This window comes from Zonotrichia albicollis, chromosome 10, assembly GCF_047830755.1.
Source record: "Zonotrichia albicollis isolate bZonAlb1 chromosome 10, bZonAlb1.hap1, whole genome shotgun sequence".
Lineage (NCBI taxonomy): Eukaryota > Metazoa > Chordata > Aves > Passeriformes > Passerellidae > Zonotrichia > Zonotrichia albicollis.
The window spans coordinates 19,995,415-20,013,851 of NC_133828.1; the positions used below are offsets into that span (position 1 = coordinate 19,995,415).

The 18,437-nt window shown below is 38.7% G+C and overlaps 1 protein-coding gene across 3 annotated transcripts in view; it reads left to right on the top strand.

Moving 5' to 3' along the window:
• The window catches only part of AOX1 (aldehyde oxidase 1), a 40,123-nt gene extending 28,157 nt beyond the window's left edge, over positions 1 to 11,966 (top strand). For all 3 annotated transcript variants that reach the window (XM_005484198.4, XM_074548247.1, XM_074548246.1), the window contains 11 exons: positions 965 to 1,156; positions 1,448 to 1,675; positions 2,717 to 2,812; positions 3,510 to 3,638; positions 4,131 to 4,205; positions 5,981 to 6,033; positions 7,606 to 7,720; positions 8,323 to 8,388; positions 8,976 to 9,164; positions 9,581 to 9,748; positions 10,692 to 11,966. In XM_005484198.4, the coding sequence (XP_005484255.2) occupies positions 965 to 1,156; positions 1,448 to 1,675; positions 2,717 to 2,812; positions 3,510 to 3,638; positions 4,131 to 4,205; positions 5,981 to 6,033; positions 7,606 to 7,720; positions 8,323 to 8,388; positions 8,976 to 9,164; positions 9,581 to 9,748; positions 10,692 to 10,751 (1,371 nt within the window). In that variant the 3' untranslated portion in view covers positions 10,752 to 11,966. The remainder of the gene's footprint in view (positions 1 to 964; positions 1,157 to 1,447; positions 1,676 to 2,716; positions 2,813 to 3,509; positions 3,639 to 4,130; positions 4,206 to 5,980; positions 6,034 to 7,605; positions 7,721 to 8,322; positions 8,389 to 8,975; positions 9,165 to 9,580; positions 9,749 to 10,691) is intronic.
• The last annotated feature ends 6,471 nt before the right edge of the window (positions 11,967 to 18,437 follow it).

Here is an 18,437-nt window from a genome sequence, read left to right on the forward strand (position 1 = left end):
AGGCTAATTTAGCTGTAACTGAAATGTTTCATGTACTACCCCTCATCTTCTTGTCATTGCCCCTCCTGTGAGGATTTTCTGCATCCTGAAATGTGTCCGTGAAACTGCCTGTGGTATTGCTGCCTAACCTGGTTCTGAAAAATAGCTTAGGTTAGAAGAATATCCATTATTAGAAGTACGTACATTAATGCAGATCATGTCAGAACTGTCTTAAGGTGAAGTCCTACAATGATACAGTGAAGCTACTGGACCTAGCAGGAATAACCAAGGCTTGAATTTGTTATTCTGAGAAATCTACCTAACACTGAAGAGAAGACAGTGACTTCTTCATCAGGCATCAAACCTTTTTTTTTTTTTTTTTAATACTGACTCCTAGAGCCTAGTTTGAGGTCTCTAGTATAGCATTTTCCTCCTCATGTGGTTTTGAGTTTGTCATGTAAAACCTCTACATGAAAAACATAAGGACCAGAAGACACTGTAGACTGCAGTACCTATGGTTTCTGGTGGAACTAAACCTTAAGTCTGGATTTCCACAGAATGTGATAGTTCAGAATAGTTCAGAATGCTTTCATCAGTTCCTTTTAAAGCAAAAGTAGCTTTAAATCTAAGCTGTCTATTTTTAGTTTGTGTGACTTCTGGTATTGAAGAAGGAGCAGAATCAATCATAAAATGACCTATCTGCTACATCCTTAACTGTTGATAACATTCAAGTACAAGTAACATCAGCTGTGTTCTGTATCAAAAAAAAAAAACTCAAAAATTAATATATTGCATGAAAAATGTATTAATGAAGTCTGTATGCATGCATGACTACTCTTAATACCAACGATTGCCAGAAACTTAATTTTAAAGCTAATTGTCTCAAGTTAAGCTCTTTTATATGAGAGATGAGGAAGATTTAAATGTAAGTTTGAAAGAAGCACTGTTCTGACATTAAACTACATCTGTTTGTCCCCTATCTCAGGTAGCAGAAGTATCCTTATTAAAAATGGACAATGCATACAAGATTCCCAACTTGAGATGCTGCGCTTATGCATGCAAAACAAACTTGCCATCAAATGTAGCGTTCCGAGGCTTTGGCTTTCCTCAGTCAGGACTGGTGACAGAAACTTGGATAACAGATGTTGCAGATAAAACTGGCTTATCACCAGAAAAGGTGACTAAATGAAGGCATCTTCTCTCCTGAAATGAAGTCTGTGGAATTGGAAATTTAAAAACCTTTAGATCAGTTTAATTGTTTGAACAGCTCTTTTCTAAGTCAAACATAATCTGTGCTGAAATTAATTTTTTTTAATCAATGTTTGGTTGTAGAATTTATAGCATGATCTTACAAACTGGTAATTGTTAAAAAAAATACAGTGATCTTGTTGTTGTCTGTTAGTCCTCCCAGATGGTCTGTTTGTGTTTAATAAGATTGTGAGATAGCTGTAATTTTATGTTTTTTCAGATTAGGGAAATAAATATGTATAAGAAGAGTGAGCAGACACACTTCAACCAAACACTTGATCCACAGAATTTAATACGGTGTTGGAATGAATGTATGGAGAAATCTGCGTACCACAGTAAGAGAACAGCTATCAATGAATTTAACAAACAAAATTACTGGAAGAAAAGAGGGATTGCCATTGTACCAATGAAGTTTCCATTTGGACTAGGCACACCTTACCTTTCTCAGGTGAGTTTCATGAAGAGTAAATCAGCTAAGCATTTTATCCACAGAAGATTGCAGTCGCTTTATCTTAGGATACAAAACAAATATGTTATCTTTTCTTGGAAAATTATAATCCACCTGATGATTGTTCCCTGAAGAGGCTGTAGTAGCCTGTAGCTCTTTTGAAGCTGAGATCAAAGCTGTTTGGATTTCAGGACCCAGGCAGCTTGGACCCTGCCTACTGAAAGGCTGGTCCCATCTGTTGAGGTGCAGTGTTGGAATAGGTGAGTTGAATGCACTTAGAAAAAGTTGTTGAAGTCTGATAGAAAAATGTTCATTGAATAATTTTTCCACTCCAGAAATAGTTCTGAGCCTCCTTTTTCTGCCTGTGGAGGTACTATGGGATGCTGCTCTTAAAGACTTAAGTCCTTTGATGCCATCAGAGGCTAAGGTTAAGAAAACAAAAAAGGACAATAGTATTTTTGGTCCTTGTATTTTTTTTATGTAGGTGTCCAGTGCTTCTGAAACAGACAACATTCTATCAATTAAAATTTAATTAATTGACTGACTTATTTAATATCAAACTGGCTGTCTCTGTTCACCATTAAAATCACAGGTCTATGTAGTCTACAGTGCTACTTCTAGTTGAGTCCAGGAATAATATCTCATTTGGAAATTCAGCCTATGCCATTTAAAAACCTCTAGGGCTCTCACGTGTCAAGGAGAGAGAAAATGGAACTTGCAGCAAATTGCACTTAGAGCCACTAGTGAGGGGTTTTCTCCAGCTTCTTTTGGAACCACTGAAATACTGTTGCCAGGTGTAGGTTTATTTCAGGATCTAATGACAAAAAAGACCACAAAACAAGGCTTTCTATCCCTTTCTTTCGAAGTTCATTATAGAGGAAGAGCCGCAAGTAGACTTTCAAATTTTACCTTCTATTCAAAAGCACTAATCAGATAAACTGAAATAAGCTTAAAGACTTTGTATTTTTTTAAATTCAATTCATTACTACGTACAACACATTTCTTCATTAGTCTGATCTTGATTTTGTTTTTGTTTTTTAGGCTGCTGCACTGGTTCATATTTATACTGATGGGTCTGTTCTTCTGACACATGGTGGAATTGAAATGGGGCAGGGTCTTCATACAAAAATGATCCAGGTAACAAATTATCTAAATAGATACTGCCATGTGCTTTATCTATCATGCAGATAAACAGTGTGAAGGTTTTCTTTTTGGTTAGTTAGTGTACCAGCAGGACAGTTTCTTTATCAGCATAACCAGTACTACTTTACATTGATAGAGTTAGAAAGCAAAGGTACCTTCATTAATTTGCAGAGGCAGAAGGAAGGAAAAAACAGACTGGTTTTTGTTCTTCTAATAGCATGTGAAGAGGCTTCTTAGAAATAAGATTTTTGGGGGCTGATCCCATGAAACCCATAGTGAAAAATTATTCAGATTGATAGTAGGATATCAGTAGTCAGGATGATAACATTAGTATCCTATTTGGTTAATGGATAATTCTGAGACAGATCTGTAAAGGTATTTATAAGGTCAATCAAAGTTTGTGACCTGGGCTTGCATCATTTGCTGTAAGTCCTACAGGGTATAAGCAAGAAAATCAGGAATGAGTGTTGGACTTCAGAGTCTCAATCCAGAGTTTGAGTGCAGCTAGAACATTGTCCTTTTCTGTTTCTTACTACTGCCAAATTGGACAGAATTATCTCAGCTGGAGATTGGAAGAGAACTTGATGAAATTTTTATCTTTCCTGCTATCACTGACTTCTAGCAAATACTGGGGAATTGTTGGAGTGTTTAGATTTTTTCTAAAACAAAGAATATGTTGTTCCTGGAACAGGTTGCTAGTCGGGAATTGAACATCCCCATGTCACGTATCCACTTCTGTGAAACGAGCACAACAACTGTTCCCAATGCATGTGCCTCAGTAGGATCTGCAGGGACAGATGTCAATGGCATGGCTGTGAAGGTAAAGAATAGTACTTAGTTGAAAAAAATACCCTATCCCTTGAGGTGTATGCTTGCCAGACTTTAGGCCCTAGTGATGCCATATATATCAAGTTTGGGATTACCAATAGTACTGCTGGAGATGGCCAAGAAGAAACATGACTTGACAGTTTCTCTGGAATGGTGTTTGAGTTTTCAGAATATGATCTGGACTTTCCCAAAAAGGCTTATACTTGACAAAGTCTCTGTTTCATCTAACAAGCTAACTAGTCCTATACATATCTTGCACTCTGTTCATGTTTGAAATCTACTGATTCATACAGGTCCCAGCCCTTGTAACTTAACCATTTAGAAGTTTCATGCCTTTGTAGTTAATATGACACTTCCTGCAGCACCTTTTCAAACTAAGATGACAGTAAAGCATACACTAATTAAATAGTAACTAGAACATAACTTGAATGGTACCAAATGTATCTGTGGTTTTTTTGTGATATAATCTCCCAATTCTCACCAGGATGCTTGCCAAACTCTTCTGAAACGCCTGCAGCCCATCATTGAGAAGAACCCAACAGGAACCTGGAATGATTGGGTAAGACCTGTGAATCCCACTGAATGTGTTTGAGTGCTGGCAGAAACTGTGATAAATGTACTGTAGTCTATAAATCTGCTCAGCCTAATAATCCTAAAGTTAAAAACTGTAGAAAAAGGCTGTGTCACAAAAAGGTGAAACTCAAGAGAAGGTTCTTGGCCAGGCACAAATGATTATGTGGAAGATAAAAATTAGATTTATTGCTAGTGCAATATCCAAGTAACAAATCTATAATCTGTTAGAACTGATTATAGTAAAATCAGGTTATGGTCTCTCCTGTTGAGTCATGAGCATCAGTGAGATCCCCTGGCTTTCTAAGCTGTTCAGAGGAGTCTAGGTGCAGCCAGGTCTGCTTAGGCTCAGATTTGGTCCACAGCCTATGTCTAAAGGGTCGCAGTATGTTGTGGTGTAACCTCAGCCAGCCACCAAGCACCACACAACTGCTCACTCATTTCCCCACCAGTGGAATCAGGGAAAGAGTCATGAGAGTGAAAGCTAGAAAACTTGTGAGTCAAATTAAAGACAGTTTAATGGATAAAGCAAAAGCCATACACAAACAAAGCAAAGCAAGTAATTATTTCACTCTTTCCCATGGGCAGGCAGGTGCTCAGCCATCTCTGGGAGAGCAGGGTGCCATCACGTGTCATGGTTACTTGGCAAGACAAACACCAGCACTTCAAATGTCCCCCTGCTTTACTTACTGAGCATGCTGCCATATGGTCTGGAATGTCCCTTTGGTCAGTTACCCCAGCTTCCCATGCACCTCCAGCCTCCTTGCTAGTGGGGCAAACCAAAAAGCAGCAAAGGCCTTGGAATAACAATAAAACACTAGTCCAAAACACTTAATCTTCTCTAATAGATATACAATTAATTTGAATCATTCAGACATACCAAAAGTATTATCAGAAATGTCTGACTAAAGAAGGAATGTTAATGTATGCAAAGTAACTTTGTATCTTGGAAAGTCAGTATAACCCAACCAAAAGCCTCACAAAATTTCTTGACTTGTAAATTGAGTAAATCTAACAAGAGAATCACTCAAAGGAAATAGATTCAGATCCTCATACTGTCACTTATTTATAACTGGCAGAACTTTGTAAGGAGCATTTATCTTGAAAACTGTCATTTTTGTGCAAATAGGTCATGCAGATCTTTTATGTCAGTGTGGTGGTTTGACCTTGGCTGGACTACAGGTGCCCAACAAACTGCTTTATCACTCCTCTTCTCAGTGAGATAGGGGAAGAAAATAGGATGGAAAAAAGTCAGCAAGTCAGTGGGTTAAGGTAAATGCAGTTTATCAAAGAAAAAGCAAAAGGTTGCACATGCACACAGTCTCATGACCCAATATAATCAGTGACTTATCAACCAGATCTGGTTGGCTGACAGAGAGACCCATCTCTGTTGAGCTTGATCAGAAAAACTGAGCCTTTCTGCAAGTGTTCTTGCAGAATCTTCATTACTGGTAATGCCCTAGGCCTTTCTGCCTAGGGCATTACCAGTAATCAAGATTCTGCAAGAACACTGCTGTTGACAGGTCTCTTTCTTCTTGTATCAGATTGTTCGTGCAAAAGGAGTTTAGTTCTGTAGCTTTAGCCACTGTGTGCAGTTAAACATGCTTAACTCAGTTTGTCTTCCTTTCTTTACAATTTTTACAGTTTGGGTTTTAAGTAAATATTTGTGGGTAAATATAGATGTGTAAATAAAGTAAATATGCTATGCTGTGTTCCTTCCTGACTCCTTCCTTGGTTAACCATAAGCACTGCTATATTTTACAGATTAGAGAAGCTTTTAAGCAGAGTGTGAGCCTTTCAGCTACTGGCTATTTTAGGTAATATATTTTTTCTTCCTTAAAAATGCATCAATTAGACCAGGACTCATTTCTGAAGATAATTAGTGCTGTAAAGAGAATATCCTGTCTAATAGGTCTTTCTAATAGCTCATTTTATGTTTTATATAATTAGTTGCTATATGGAGGGTTGGAAGCATAAAGTTTAGGTGTTAATTTATGTCCAGTCCTCTGTGGACTCTCTAGAAAGTATTAAGATAATATTTTATGCCATCTTTGCTCCATAGTTTAACATTTAGCAAACCAGAAAGCATCAAGAAAGTAACTGCTGCCTGTAAGTCATGTGCAGAGTGGGATATCGGTTATTTACTGGAGCTGGATTACTATAAGCTATAAATATCATTGTTCCCACTGCTCTCAGAGCAATCTCTTTGTACTTTTTCTTTGAATTCTTTCACAATATTTATAAAGAGCCAGAAATGAAAAATTTTTCTGCTGGAACTCAGGTGGGATTCAAAGCAAAGCTTTTCTTTTGGCCTGCTGTACCTTATCTTTTTCTTCTTCTGCTGGTGGTTTTTCCTTATCAATAGCAACTTTTCAGGTCTCTGGGTAGTCTGGAGTGAGTTGAAAAGGCACTTAGGAAAACCATACTGTTATAAAACACCAAGAAATAGTAAAATAAAATGTCCCTTCCTGCTGTTAAGCCTGTTCAAGTATGTTTTCTGCTTATGCAGCTCTTTAGGAATGTTGATATCACCACAATAATGCACAACAGTCATACTTTGCTATTGATATTTAATTGTCTCCAAAAAAATCTGCAGATCCCTAAGCCTCAGATCCTGTATTGATCTAGTTTTTAGCCAGTCATATTCTCTACTTCCAAGGATCTCAAAGGCAGCTGAGGTAAATGGATTATGAGGAGTTGAGTATATGGAGTTTGCGTATCCCTTTTTCAGTGCACGGTTCTGTACTATGTAATTGCTTTATGATAATCTTAAATATGCTCAACAAAGACATTTCAGTCATACATACTCAGAAAATACTCCTTAGTCACAAAGCTCCCGTGTTTGGAAGATACCACATTTCACTGTTCTATGGTGTCCTCAGTGAATCCCACTCCCTTCTAAAAAATTACACTTTTCTTTCAATATTCCTCTTTTAACCTTCTCACTCAGTTCTGTAGGCTCTTTCTGTAATTTTGACTTTTTCATTTATCTCTTGTAAATTATTCTTTCATAGATTCTGACAAGTTTTCCTCCCTTTTTCTAAATTCTTTTATGTGCTATTACCCCAGTAACTACTATCTTAAATGTTTATTCTGTATTTGGTTACTGTGCTTTTGTTTGTATATTTCTAGGATTATGCTGGTTATAGACTCTCCTGAACTGAAATAGCTTGTTTGTCTGCTACAATTTTATATAAATACCAGAGGCATCAAACCTAAAGTAGCGGTGCTCTGTAGGCTTTCATGAAATTATGAAGTTCTGAGCTGTTACTTAAGATTTCCCTTAAGATGCTGTACTTAAGATTTCACAAGCAGTTTCAAAGTTATGTGCTTATCTGCTTTGTTATAATGTAAACTGTGGTCGGTTTTCTTCTTGTTTCTTCCATCAGAGGTTACAATGAATACATGGACTGGGAGAAAGGGGAAGGACAGCCATTCACATATTTTATTTTTGGAGCTGCTTGTTCAGAAGTTGAAATTAACTGTCTAACAGGAGATCACAAGGTAATAAGTGAATGTCAGAGAAGTTTTGCCAGTAATGTGAATAAGGTTTGCTCCAACAATCATTTAGATTTGGGATTAATAAGTCACCTGTCTTCATATGATAGTAAATATATCAATGGTGTAACTATGAATTATGGGTGGAGCAGAATGGAAGCTGTGCAGTACTAACCAGCTTCTGAACTACATGTCAATGTCATTTGTGTTCACCTTTTGGGTTATGCCTGACATCTAACATGTTCTTTGCTTGTTCTGTCCCTGTTTGCCAGCAAACACCTTACAGCAATATTCAACTTCCAGGCGTTTGACCATCTGGCCAGCTAAAGGCTACAGACTGATGATCATATGCCCTCTTTCTCTACATTTGTATGAGGGTTTCTTTCAGCAATGGGAAAAATCTGGCAGGGCTGTCTCTGGCTAAACTTCTGTAAAAGCGGAGACATTTTGCTTGTGATGAGATATTGGAAATTATTCTGAAATTACGTACATGGAGGGCCTTTATCTCAGCATTTCTTATTTCACTGAATTCCAGCTCTGACCCACATTATTTTCTAATGCTTTCATTCCATCTCTCTGGGTGACATAAATTCTAATTTTATTAACAGAACCTCAGAACAGACATTGTTATGGACGTTGGATGCAGCATAAATCCAGCTGTGGATATAGGACAGGTACGTGCCTAGAATTTTCTGATGCCTTATTTCTATTACGCTGTTGTCTTCATGTGAAATGATGATTACCTCATTAATTCAGAAAATATTCATTTTTTACTAGTTTATAGATCATATTAGAATGTCTTTTGCCTATAAGACTTGCTCCAATTGAATCAGTGTCAGAACTCTATAGATGTCAAAGAAGCTTGAATTTTACCCATGGTTTCAGCCTGTAGTGCTTCCAGAATGTGTGTGTGTCTTCTATGTACTGGACTTAAATCCTGTTTGTGATCTACAGTCTCCAAGTTGTTTGATCTGCCTTCCCCAGTTGATAGCAAGGAAACATCTTTATTCACAGCAGGCTGGTCCATAGATCTCACCACTTCATTATACAAGCATTTGTCGTCTCAGGTATGAGAGAGGAATGTGAAAGCTTTTCCATTGCAGTTGCCCCAAAATGTTGAAGAATCTCATTAGGCAAACAGAGGTGCATTAGGCCTCACATATATCACAGTAACAGCTAGTGATACAAAAGAGTTCTTGGTGAAGTTTTCTTGGTTAACCAAACATGAGTACATAAATGCCATTTCTTTTCTTATTTAAAGATTGAAGGTGCTTTTGTTCAAGGTATCGGACTGTATACAATGGAGGAGTTAAAGTATTCTTCAGAAGGAGTCCTCTATACTCGGGGTCCAGATCAGTATAAGATCCCTGCTGTTTGTGATATTCCAGAACAGTTTAGTGTTTCCCTGCTGTCACCTTCTCAAAATCCTTATGCCATCTATGCATCCAAGGTAAGCAGATCATCACAGGGCCTAGTTCTTAGATCTCAGGCCAAACTGAGAAATTACTTTGACATAAAACACATATAAGTTTTCAGTTCCTCCTTACAAGTGTCCAGTAAATTGTTTATCTATGACATCAGGGAAGCTGATAAGACAGAAAACCAGATATTGTTGTGTCACTTTAATGGTTGGCAAGTAGTGATTTTAAGGTTTTTTTAATAGACCATACACAGAAGTTGCAAAATCAATTTAAAACCATACTTTTAAATGTGGTGATAAACTGAAAAGTTAGAATAAAAATATTAATTGATGAAGAAATTATAATGTCATTCAGAGGATGCAGCTTACTTGTGTGTACTATGCAACACAAAATCATTCTGTATTTGTGTATTTATATGAGACTGGCTTTTTAAAATCTTTTTCAGGGGATAGGTGAGGCAGGATTCTTCTTGGGATGCTCTGTGTTTTTTGCTTTGAGGGATGCAGTAACTGCTGTGAGGAATGAAAGAGAACTGAAAAAGACCTTTGCACTGAACAGCCCCCTGACTGCTGAGCAAATACGAGCAAACTGCGCTGATGCCTTTACTGGGATGGTAAGAGAAGGTGGGGGAAGGCTGTGTGTAACAGTGGCTGGGTAGGATTACTGATCTTGGCACCCCTAAATAGTGGAGTGACTAATGATGCCTTCAATCAGTCATGCTTTAAATACAGCTCCTTGTAATTGAAATGTCTGCTAACAGGTCTCATTTACGCAAGTTATTTCAACAAATGCCGTTCAAACATTGTATTGTAATTTCTCTGGGTTTTGGTTTTTTCTTTGGAATTTACATAATTTTTACAGCCTTCTCTTTCCCTGAACCCTCCTCCTTTCCTTCTGCATGTCAAATCCCATAGAGGATTAAATAGCTCATCTTATTAATGTGCAATGGATCAGGCTCTAAGCCTCTTCAGTCTCCTTCCAGGTGCTTTGCTCCACTAACTGCATGCTGGCACTGTCACTTCATTGTAGTACTCCCTGCTATGCCCAGTTCTCTTTGGGAGAGAAAAATTAACTCAGAGATAACACAAAGAGACAGAAGAAAAACCAACAAGGCAATGCACTTTGTATAATGCTGATCCTTTATGCTCTGTTTTCTGCAATTGTTCACTGTAGTCATGTTCCCACTGCTATTACAATTCTTTTTCTGGGTAGATTTTTACTTAGTGAGGCAAGGTCCTTGCCAGCATATAAATCCATGCTGTGCCCTGAGCCTCTGAGGCTCTGCTATGGAAACTGTTGAGCTCTCATTCACAGATTACTCCCATGGTATTTCTGTGACTGTGGTGAGGCACCATTGGCCCCTGGTAGGTTTGTGGGCTTACTCTCATTGCAGGAGCTTGTAGGAGGTGAGGTCCACCAGAGCAGGGACCATGCTTCTCCACCCCTCTTTAGTCCTAATCCCAGTTATCACTGACTTGGAGGCACCTGAGAAGGGCAATGGTGGGAGGTTGCCTGTCATATAAAGTCACTGTTGTCATTTCTTGCTTATCTCTTAGATGGCAAACAATGAAGCTTCTTCCTCCTTGGGCCACATCTGTGTGAATGGCAAGCCATAGTGCGTAAGACCGGAATGGAGAACTGATTTACTGCCCCAAGATGCACTAGTCAACACATAGATAAATGTATTTTCTCTTTTCCTGACTAGAATTAGCTACCAAAAATATGCACTTTATATCTTACATCCTTATCTTCATTCTTCCTCCAGTGTACTCATTACAGTATTTTGCTTAAATGACTGCATTTCATTGTCAGAAATAAATCTTCTGCATTTGAACCATATATTTTCAACAAAAAAGATCTGCTGATCAGCACAGCTTAAATGCTGCAGGAGAGGAAAGTGTAAAGGTATGCTAGATAACTTACTGCCATGTAGTACACTAAACCACTTCATATGATAAATGATTTTGTAATGGCTTCAGCTAATTTTCTAATTTAGATTTGAGTCTTGCAGTGAAGTGTGAGTGCAGAGATCTTTGTCAAAGAATCAGAACCTTGTTTGTTGGATTCAGAACCTTTTTGACCAGAAGTGATGCTCCGACTTGTAGAAAAGCTGGTTATGCTCTTTTGGCAGCGGTATCTTTGTGTTAAAAACATGCAAGAAACAACAGTTATGATTCTCTTTTGCTATGCCAGGCAAATTGCCGTGGCTAGGCTAGATATATAGAATTTTACTCCAAAAGTTGACAAAGTTGTAATTTCCACCAGAAGCTTTCTTTATCTCATGGAGCAAGCCAAAACCCTCTGAACAGAATGGGAAAATTGACATGGAATTCAGTGTTTTTGAATGGGAGAATGGATGACATGTCAGCCTGCAGGCTCTTATTATTTCGCTGCCTCTCAGTGTTCCACAATTTCTCTTGTCTTCCCTTCATTTGTCAAGCTGAGATGTATCTGTGACAGAAATCAGGTCAGTCACTTTAACAGCTTTTGCATTGGCTATTAAGATACAAAATCTTTATTGTTTCAATTTGTCTCTGTAACTGTGATGAGTTGGTGAAATGCAGTTGCTTAAACATAGGTGTCTAGACCATTTTAGATGTCATAAGACAGTAGAGACATGGCACAGGAGAGCACAGGACTGGAAGAAATGATAGAGTGCCTTGAGACCAGGCCGGTAATAGTAATTGTAATCAGTGGAAGTGGTACTGAAGGTGCCTAAGACAGCTGAAGCTTTTTTGGAGTTTACTTAATTTTCTTTGTTTTCTTCGTAATTATTTGGCTTTTATATATTGTTAGAAGTCAATAAATTAAACGTGAATGCTGCTGCCACAGTTAGTTTTTCTGATTTGAAACATCTTCTTAGTCTCACTGTTTGGTGTTACAGTCTGATTATCAGAGATGCCTCTGCCCCACCTGAGGTGTAAATGAGACCCTGTGCCAATAATCCCAGAGTCATTCTTCTGGAATTACTACCTTGCTAGAGTCCAGGTCCTGGGTACCCCTGGGGCATACATGCCATTCCAATCATTTGAGATAGTGTGTGTATAAGCACTTGTTTCCTTTCCCATATTTTGTCACAGTGGGAATTTTTTCCCAATGCTAACCCAACCTTTACCTCTGTTAGGTCTGGAATCAGCTCCTTCCTGCTGTGCCAAGTGTGTTTATCTCAGGTTCCATTGTCTCAAAACACTATCCCCTTGAGATAAGCAACAGTCCTTACATAAGGGTTTAAGTTCTTTAAGTCCTTAAACATGGGTTTGTCAAGGACTGCTTGCAACCCCACATGTTGATAACAGCCCAAAACCTGTGAATGCCGGGATATACTGAAGCAGGGAGCCTACACATCTGCTGAACTGGGGGGGAGTTCTACTGTCTCTTGTTGTCCTGCATACCCGTGCACCAGCAGGAGTGCTTGTTCATTCCAGGCAAGTCAAACCTTGTAAAAATCTTGCCCAAACCTTGCAGGCAATGACGTCTCCCCACCTGCAGTACTGAAGTGTTCACACTCCAAGGAGTCATCACAATTAAGAGCCACACTTTTTCTGCAGGGCAAATCTTGTTTCCTTCTCAGTCATTATTAACAAAGATTCCTCCCTGCCACTTTATAAGTGGCTCTTTTGTCTAGTTGCCTCAGTAAATTCTATAAATGTAGCAAATATGGGTTATTGAATTTTCTGGGTCTGAAGCATATTAAGCTGTCTGCTGGCTTTTAAGTGTTTAAAAAACTTCCTGGAAGACAGAAATTTCAGCAATTGACCATCCTGACAGATGACAATATGGCTATGTGGGATATTATGAAAGAAGTATTCTTATCTACAAGGAGGTAGGTAAGCAGAAATGTTAGGCTTCTAAGGCACTGACATACTGGATGGCTGTTGGCACATGAATGTGCAGTGTAACTGCACAGTTACACCCAAACTGGAGATAGTTCAGAAGAACTCTTGATACTGATTTTCTTCATGAGAGCAATTTTCTGTAGCAGTCTACCCCCCGTAGGCCCATTCCATGTGGTGAAAGTTTAAACACCTAACAAAAATACTAGGCTCTGGTTTGAGGGCTAGCCTGTAAGTTAGATATTGGTCTGGTCAAAGATTTGGTCTGGTTCTTTCTGTTCTGAGTAGAATCCAAGCAGTCAGGTTCAGATTCTTTTTTTAATCCTCACTCGTGTTTCAGTAGCTTCTTCCAAAAATCTTTTATTGCATTCCTTTCACAAATATTTGTGGGCGGTTCTTGCTGCTGTTACACAACCGCCTCCCAAACACAAAAGTTCATTTGAGTTCTGAAAATGCATGGCACAGTTCTTTGGTTTGTCACGATATCACAGAGTGCTATTTGCTGCAAGGCAGTTGGCTTGTACACATTTGTTAGAGAGTGCAACTTTCTTATTTAATGATTGCATCTCAGTGCAGAACATTCATAGTAAGGCATAAAATCCTATATGAAACCATGAAATGGGAAGTAAATCTGCCTTTCTGCTACTTGCCCTGCCTTTGAGAGACTCATGCTTTAGAATGCAAGTGTTAAATTAATGTTTTACAGATCTTATACTTGGGTTAAAGATCTTGGCTAAACTGCTGCTGGGTGATAAAGCTGGTCAGACAGAAAGAAGATGCCACCATGTGCTCTGCATGTTGAGATTGGGCTGCCAGGAGGAGTGCACTGCTTCTCCAGCCTACACAAGGTGTCCATAGCAGTAAGATTATGATTGATTCCACAGAAATGTAGTGGTTTTTGTTTTTTCAGGTATGTCATTTACCTAGAAGGCCAGTCCAGTGTTGCAACAGATCTTTGGCTTGTCCACTGGTCTTTTAATTGCATTTTCTGCAAATATAGGTTTTTTCAGGGATTGCTTTTGCATATTTTGAAACCATGATTCCACATGGCACTTATCAGATATGAAAAGAACATACATGATATCCTCAGGAGGGAAACAAGGCTATATATATAATTTTCTTTCTGGTAAGAAACAAAGTGGCAGAAAACCACTTTGATTAAACAAAAATGTAAATACTGATCAACCATCCCAGGGAGACAATACTTCTGGAAAGACAAATTTTAAAAACATTTATATACTGTAGAAACTAGTCTGGGTCTGGCATGGTAGATACATGACTCAGCAAATGGGGATGTAGTGATCCTCCCTAAGAGAACACACTTCTTGTGTTCTGTCAGATATGCAGTGAGATTTTAGCATCCTGATTTCCCCTAAAGTCCAGTAACATTGCTTTACATTATACGCAAGGGAAATCTTTCAGAATCATCAGAGTAGGAAAAAGAAACATAATATTCATCTCCTCCTACTATTTTAGTGTGTCTCTTACCAAGTCATTTAGTTCATTCTTATTTCAGTTTCCTGAGCAATAATATAATTATAAGCTCAGCAATGTTCAGCACCACAGGAACCTCAGGTGAAAAGCATTAATGTGTCACTGTCTATCATGACAGTGTCCTACTGAGCAATATGGTGGTTCATACTGACATTGGTTGAATTTACCAAATCTTTGTCATTTCCATCACAGAGAATGGCTCAAGAGCAACAAAGAACTGAGATTTTCCACAGGAAGAGAACCACATGGATTTCTCCCCCTGGCCTGAAGAAGCTGAGGGAATGGCTATGCCTTTTTGGGGGAGAAAAGTAAACCTGGTTTTATCAACAGAGATGGTATGAGAAAGAACTTCTGAAGGGAACAGTAGATGAAATCACATTAAAAAGTAGAAAAGTAGAACTTCAGTTAAGATTGAATAAAACAAACACAATTTCTAACAGACTCTTAATGGAATAAAATGGGGTTATAGGACAGCTCCCTGTTACATATAAGAAGGGCAAGCTTAAAAGTGACCTCATTGTTTGTTCAAGTCTTTAGGAAGACACATTGTAAGCAGGGGATCATCCTGGGTCTGGAACCCAGTCTCAGCAGCTGGCACATCTGTCCTTTGGCATCAGAAGGTAAGCTTTGGCCCCCCTGCCAAGTGTCTTTGAAATGGGCAGAACACGGCAACAGAGAATAGGTCTGTGGGTAACAGTTTTCAAATCAGATACTACTGTGCATCTCCTAAATGAGCTAGAATGGTACATTCAGGAGAATGGAGAATATTTTCCTGGTATTTGCTTGTCATTTTAACTTGCAAAAAGTATTTGCCAGTAGAAAACACTGTCCTGTTTGACAAGGCAAAGGGAAATGGCATCTAGTCATCTCAGGAGAGCAAGGTGGGTGTGCCTGACAGGTAGGAAGGCCTCCTTTCTACCCTCTGGTTATGTCACTCCATTTATCAGGTTAGCTTTGTCCTGTAACTCCACCACTGTTTGCTTTTCTTGCTTTTGCATGTCACTTTTTAATAAAACTTTGGTCCATTCTCTAGGGCCATGCACCTAGAAACTTCTCTTGAAGTCCCTGGTACTTTTGTGGATATCTGTGTGTATATATACATGTGCACCATGTTTAAATAACACTTCAGTAATCCAGTCAAAGCAAGTCCCATCCTTGCAACATAGAATCTGTGAGAAGTTTGGAAAATCTTGGCAACCATTTCTGCAGTCTTTGAACTAAATGTGTACAGGGCTGATTCCCTATCTTATTGCTGTGCTTGATAGTTACTTAAAACTTACTGTAATTAAATTATTGTAATGGTGTGAAATGCTTTTGAGTAGAAATAGGATAGTTGTATTTAAACCTAAATAATTGATTTTCTGACTATTGTTAGCATTTTAAGACATATATTTTCTAGAAAATATAAAATACTCAGTATTTTATGTGATGAAGAACTATGGCATTCATATAGGGAAATCTATATAGATTAGCCTTTCTGCCCAAAGGCTAGATCCTGCTAATTCCATATTGCCCTTAATATATTCTTTTGCAAAAACTGAAGAAATTTTAAATCTGCAATGCAGAAATGTTTCCTTCTTGCCTCACATTCAATAACAAACTACAGTTTTCTTCAGCAGATGGTAAAAGATTCTTATAAATGATCAGTTCCTTGCTGGCTGTGAGCATGCTGACTTAAATGCCAGGGAGTTCACTGTTTCTGTTCTCATCCTGTACTCTGTAAAGATAAGACTCTGATGCTTCAGAAGTTTCATTCGGGTTCCTGTGTAGTTATTAGGAATATTTCCATTATTTCCAGTAGGCATTGAAACATGAAGTAGCTAAGAAAATTCTGGCATCCTTCCATCACCTCTCCCACTTTTTCCAGCTAGACATAATCTTCTTTGGGCCTCTTACTGTTTTTTCCTCACCCTTAAATGTGTGCTTGTGCCCGTTTCAGACACAAATTTAGGCTGCCTGTATATCTGGAATATATGGAAAAATGCCATATTGTCATACAGTCTTCAGCAATAAGCTCATTTCTGACCCCTTCTCACTAACTAATTAGCTAATGAAAAATCCTGAGTTGTGGCAACTACTCAAAAAATAAGGTTCTAACCGCTGTGACCAAAGGCGGCAGCATGTGGCACTGGGGATGGGGTGAGGAAACGTGTCCTTGTTCCTGTGCTCCTGGGTATCCCTCTAGTGGCTGTGAGGACAAGAACGGGGTGGGTAGAGGGACACCCAAGCACAGAGCCATGTGTTGTGCTGAAGTCAGTGAAGGAGTGACCCCAGGAGTCTCTGCCAGGCCTGACAGCAGAGGGTCAGTCCCCAGAGCAGCTGCCCACTGCAGTGCAGCTCGCTGAGCACACGTGGCCTCGTGATGGATGAGCGCTTCTGCCCATAAGAAGCTGGCAGGCTGCAGCAGGTTTCCCATGAAAAACAGAAAGATTCCCGTGAGCTGAAAGCCTGCAAAACCTGTGTTGGCAGCAGTAAAGGTGCATTTGCTGCCCTGAAGTTTTGAGCCATAGTAATGATTTGAGAAACAAACAGCCTGGCAGAGAAAATTCAGGAGAGATGTGTTAATTCCTTCCACAAATTGAAAGAAAAAAGAAACCCCAACCTGCTTTGTCCTATGACAAGTTGTGCCACAGAGCTAAAGCTATCACAGAGGGTATTTCAGAGTCTTGCCTTTCAAAGAGAGATGATTGCACCCAAGAATAGTGGAGGTGGGAACAACAAAATGAGCAAAATACAGTAATACTGCTTGCAGTCAAAAGGTCACTTTGAAGAGCAGGAAGATTATCTATCAGCTGTCACATGAATACCATGTGAGTTTAAGCAATCTCACCATGGGAAGTTAACAGCACTTTTTGGGGAGGCTTCTGCCACTTTCATTACTGAATTACTGAATTACTTTTTTATTAACTCTGCTGACACAATGAAAAGGCACATGGACCTTTTTTTTGCAAGACTTGTGAACAGAAAATGCAGATGAAAACCTGGCTGTCAGTTCTCCCTCTTGTCCCTGTCAGCTGCTGGATCTTTGTTTTGGGTGGTGTGATGTGAGCATTGCTTCAGTAAAGCAATGTAAATCCTGCTCAGAGGATTTTACATCTCTGACAAGACATATTGTTCAACGTATAATCCTGATTTGTACATTTGTCATGAGAGTATTACATAGTAAAGATCTAATCTGCTAACCCCTACTTTAAATGTTCTGTGGCTGTCTGAATCTGAAGTTTCTTTCTGGGGCTACAGAAAGAGCGCTTTATAGACTTTCTTCAACAGACTTATCTGTGCCTGATGGGGAAAAATATTGCTGTTATATTTCTTTTTAACATATATGGCTTTTCCCCCCAGAACAAAATATTTATGACAATAGAAATTCCAGCTGCTTCTAGTTGCATTACTTGTCAGAGTAGTGACATTGATGATGACAGGGTCAGAACTGTATGTAAATAATGATAAATTAATATGAAAATAATAATAACATATGAATGGCATGAAGTTTCAGGGGAAAAAGCTAACAAGTCCTAGTTAACATTAGAGTTGGATTGTAGCAAACAACAGTTTCAAAGAATATATGTTAATTTCTACATGTTTAGCATTAGCTTTTGCAGTTCATTGCTGGCTTGCATTTTTTAAGCTTTTCTTTTTGTCAGCCTGACAAGTTAAACCTCTATTTTCATCTTTGGAAGCACTGTCAGAGGAGGTATTTCCAAAATGCAGTGTCAGTATTTTAGTGACACTGACTGTGTGCTGTAAACAATCCCTTGGTTCCATTTGGCTTGCTGTTTTAGTGCATGCTTTATTTCCAGCTGCAGATGCAACATGCAGTTCTATATAGGGATTATCATATCTGGCATCAGATAATCAAACTAGTTTACAGAGCTGGTTTTACATTTCCACTCTTCTTTTAAAGACTAGATTGTGCTTTCATTGGCATTTTTAGTTGTTTGAATTTTTTTGTTTGTTTGTTTATTTCTACAGCAA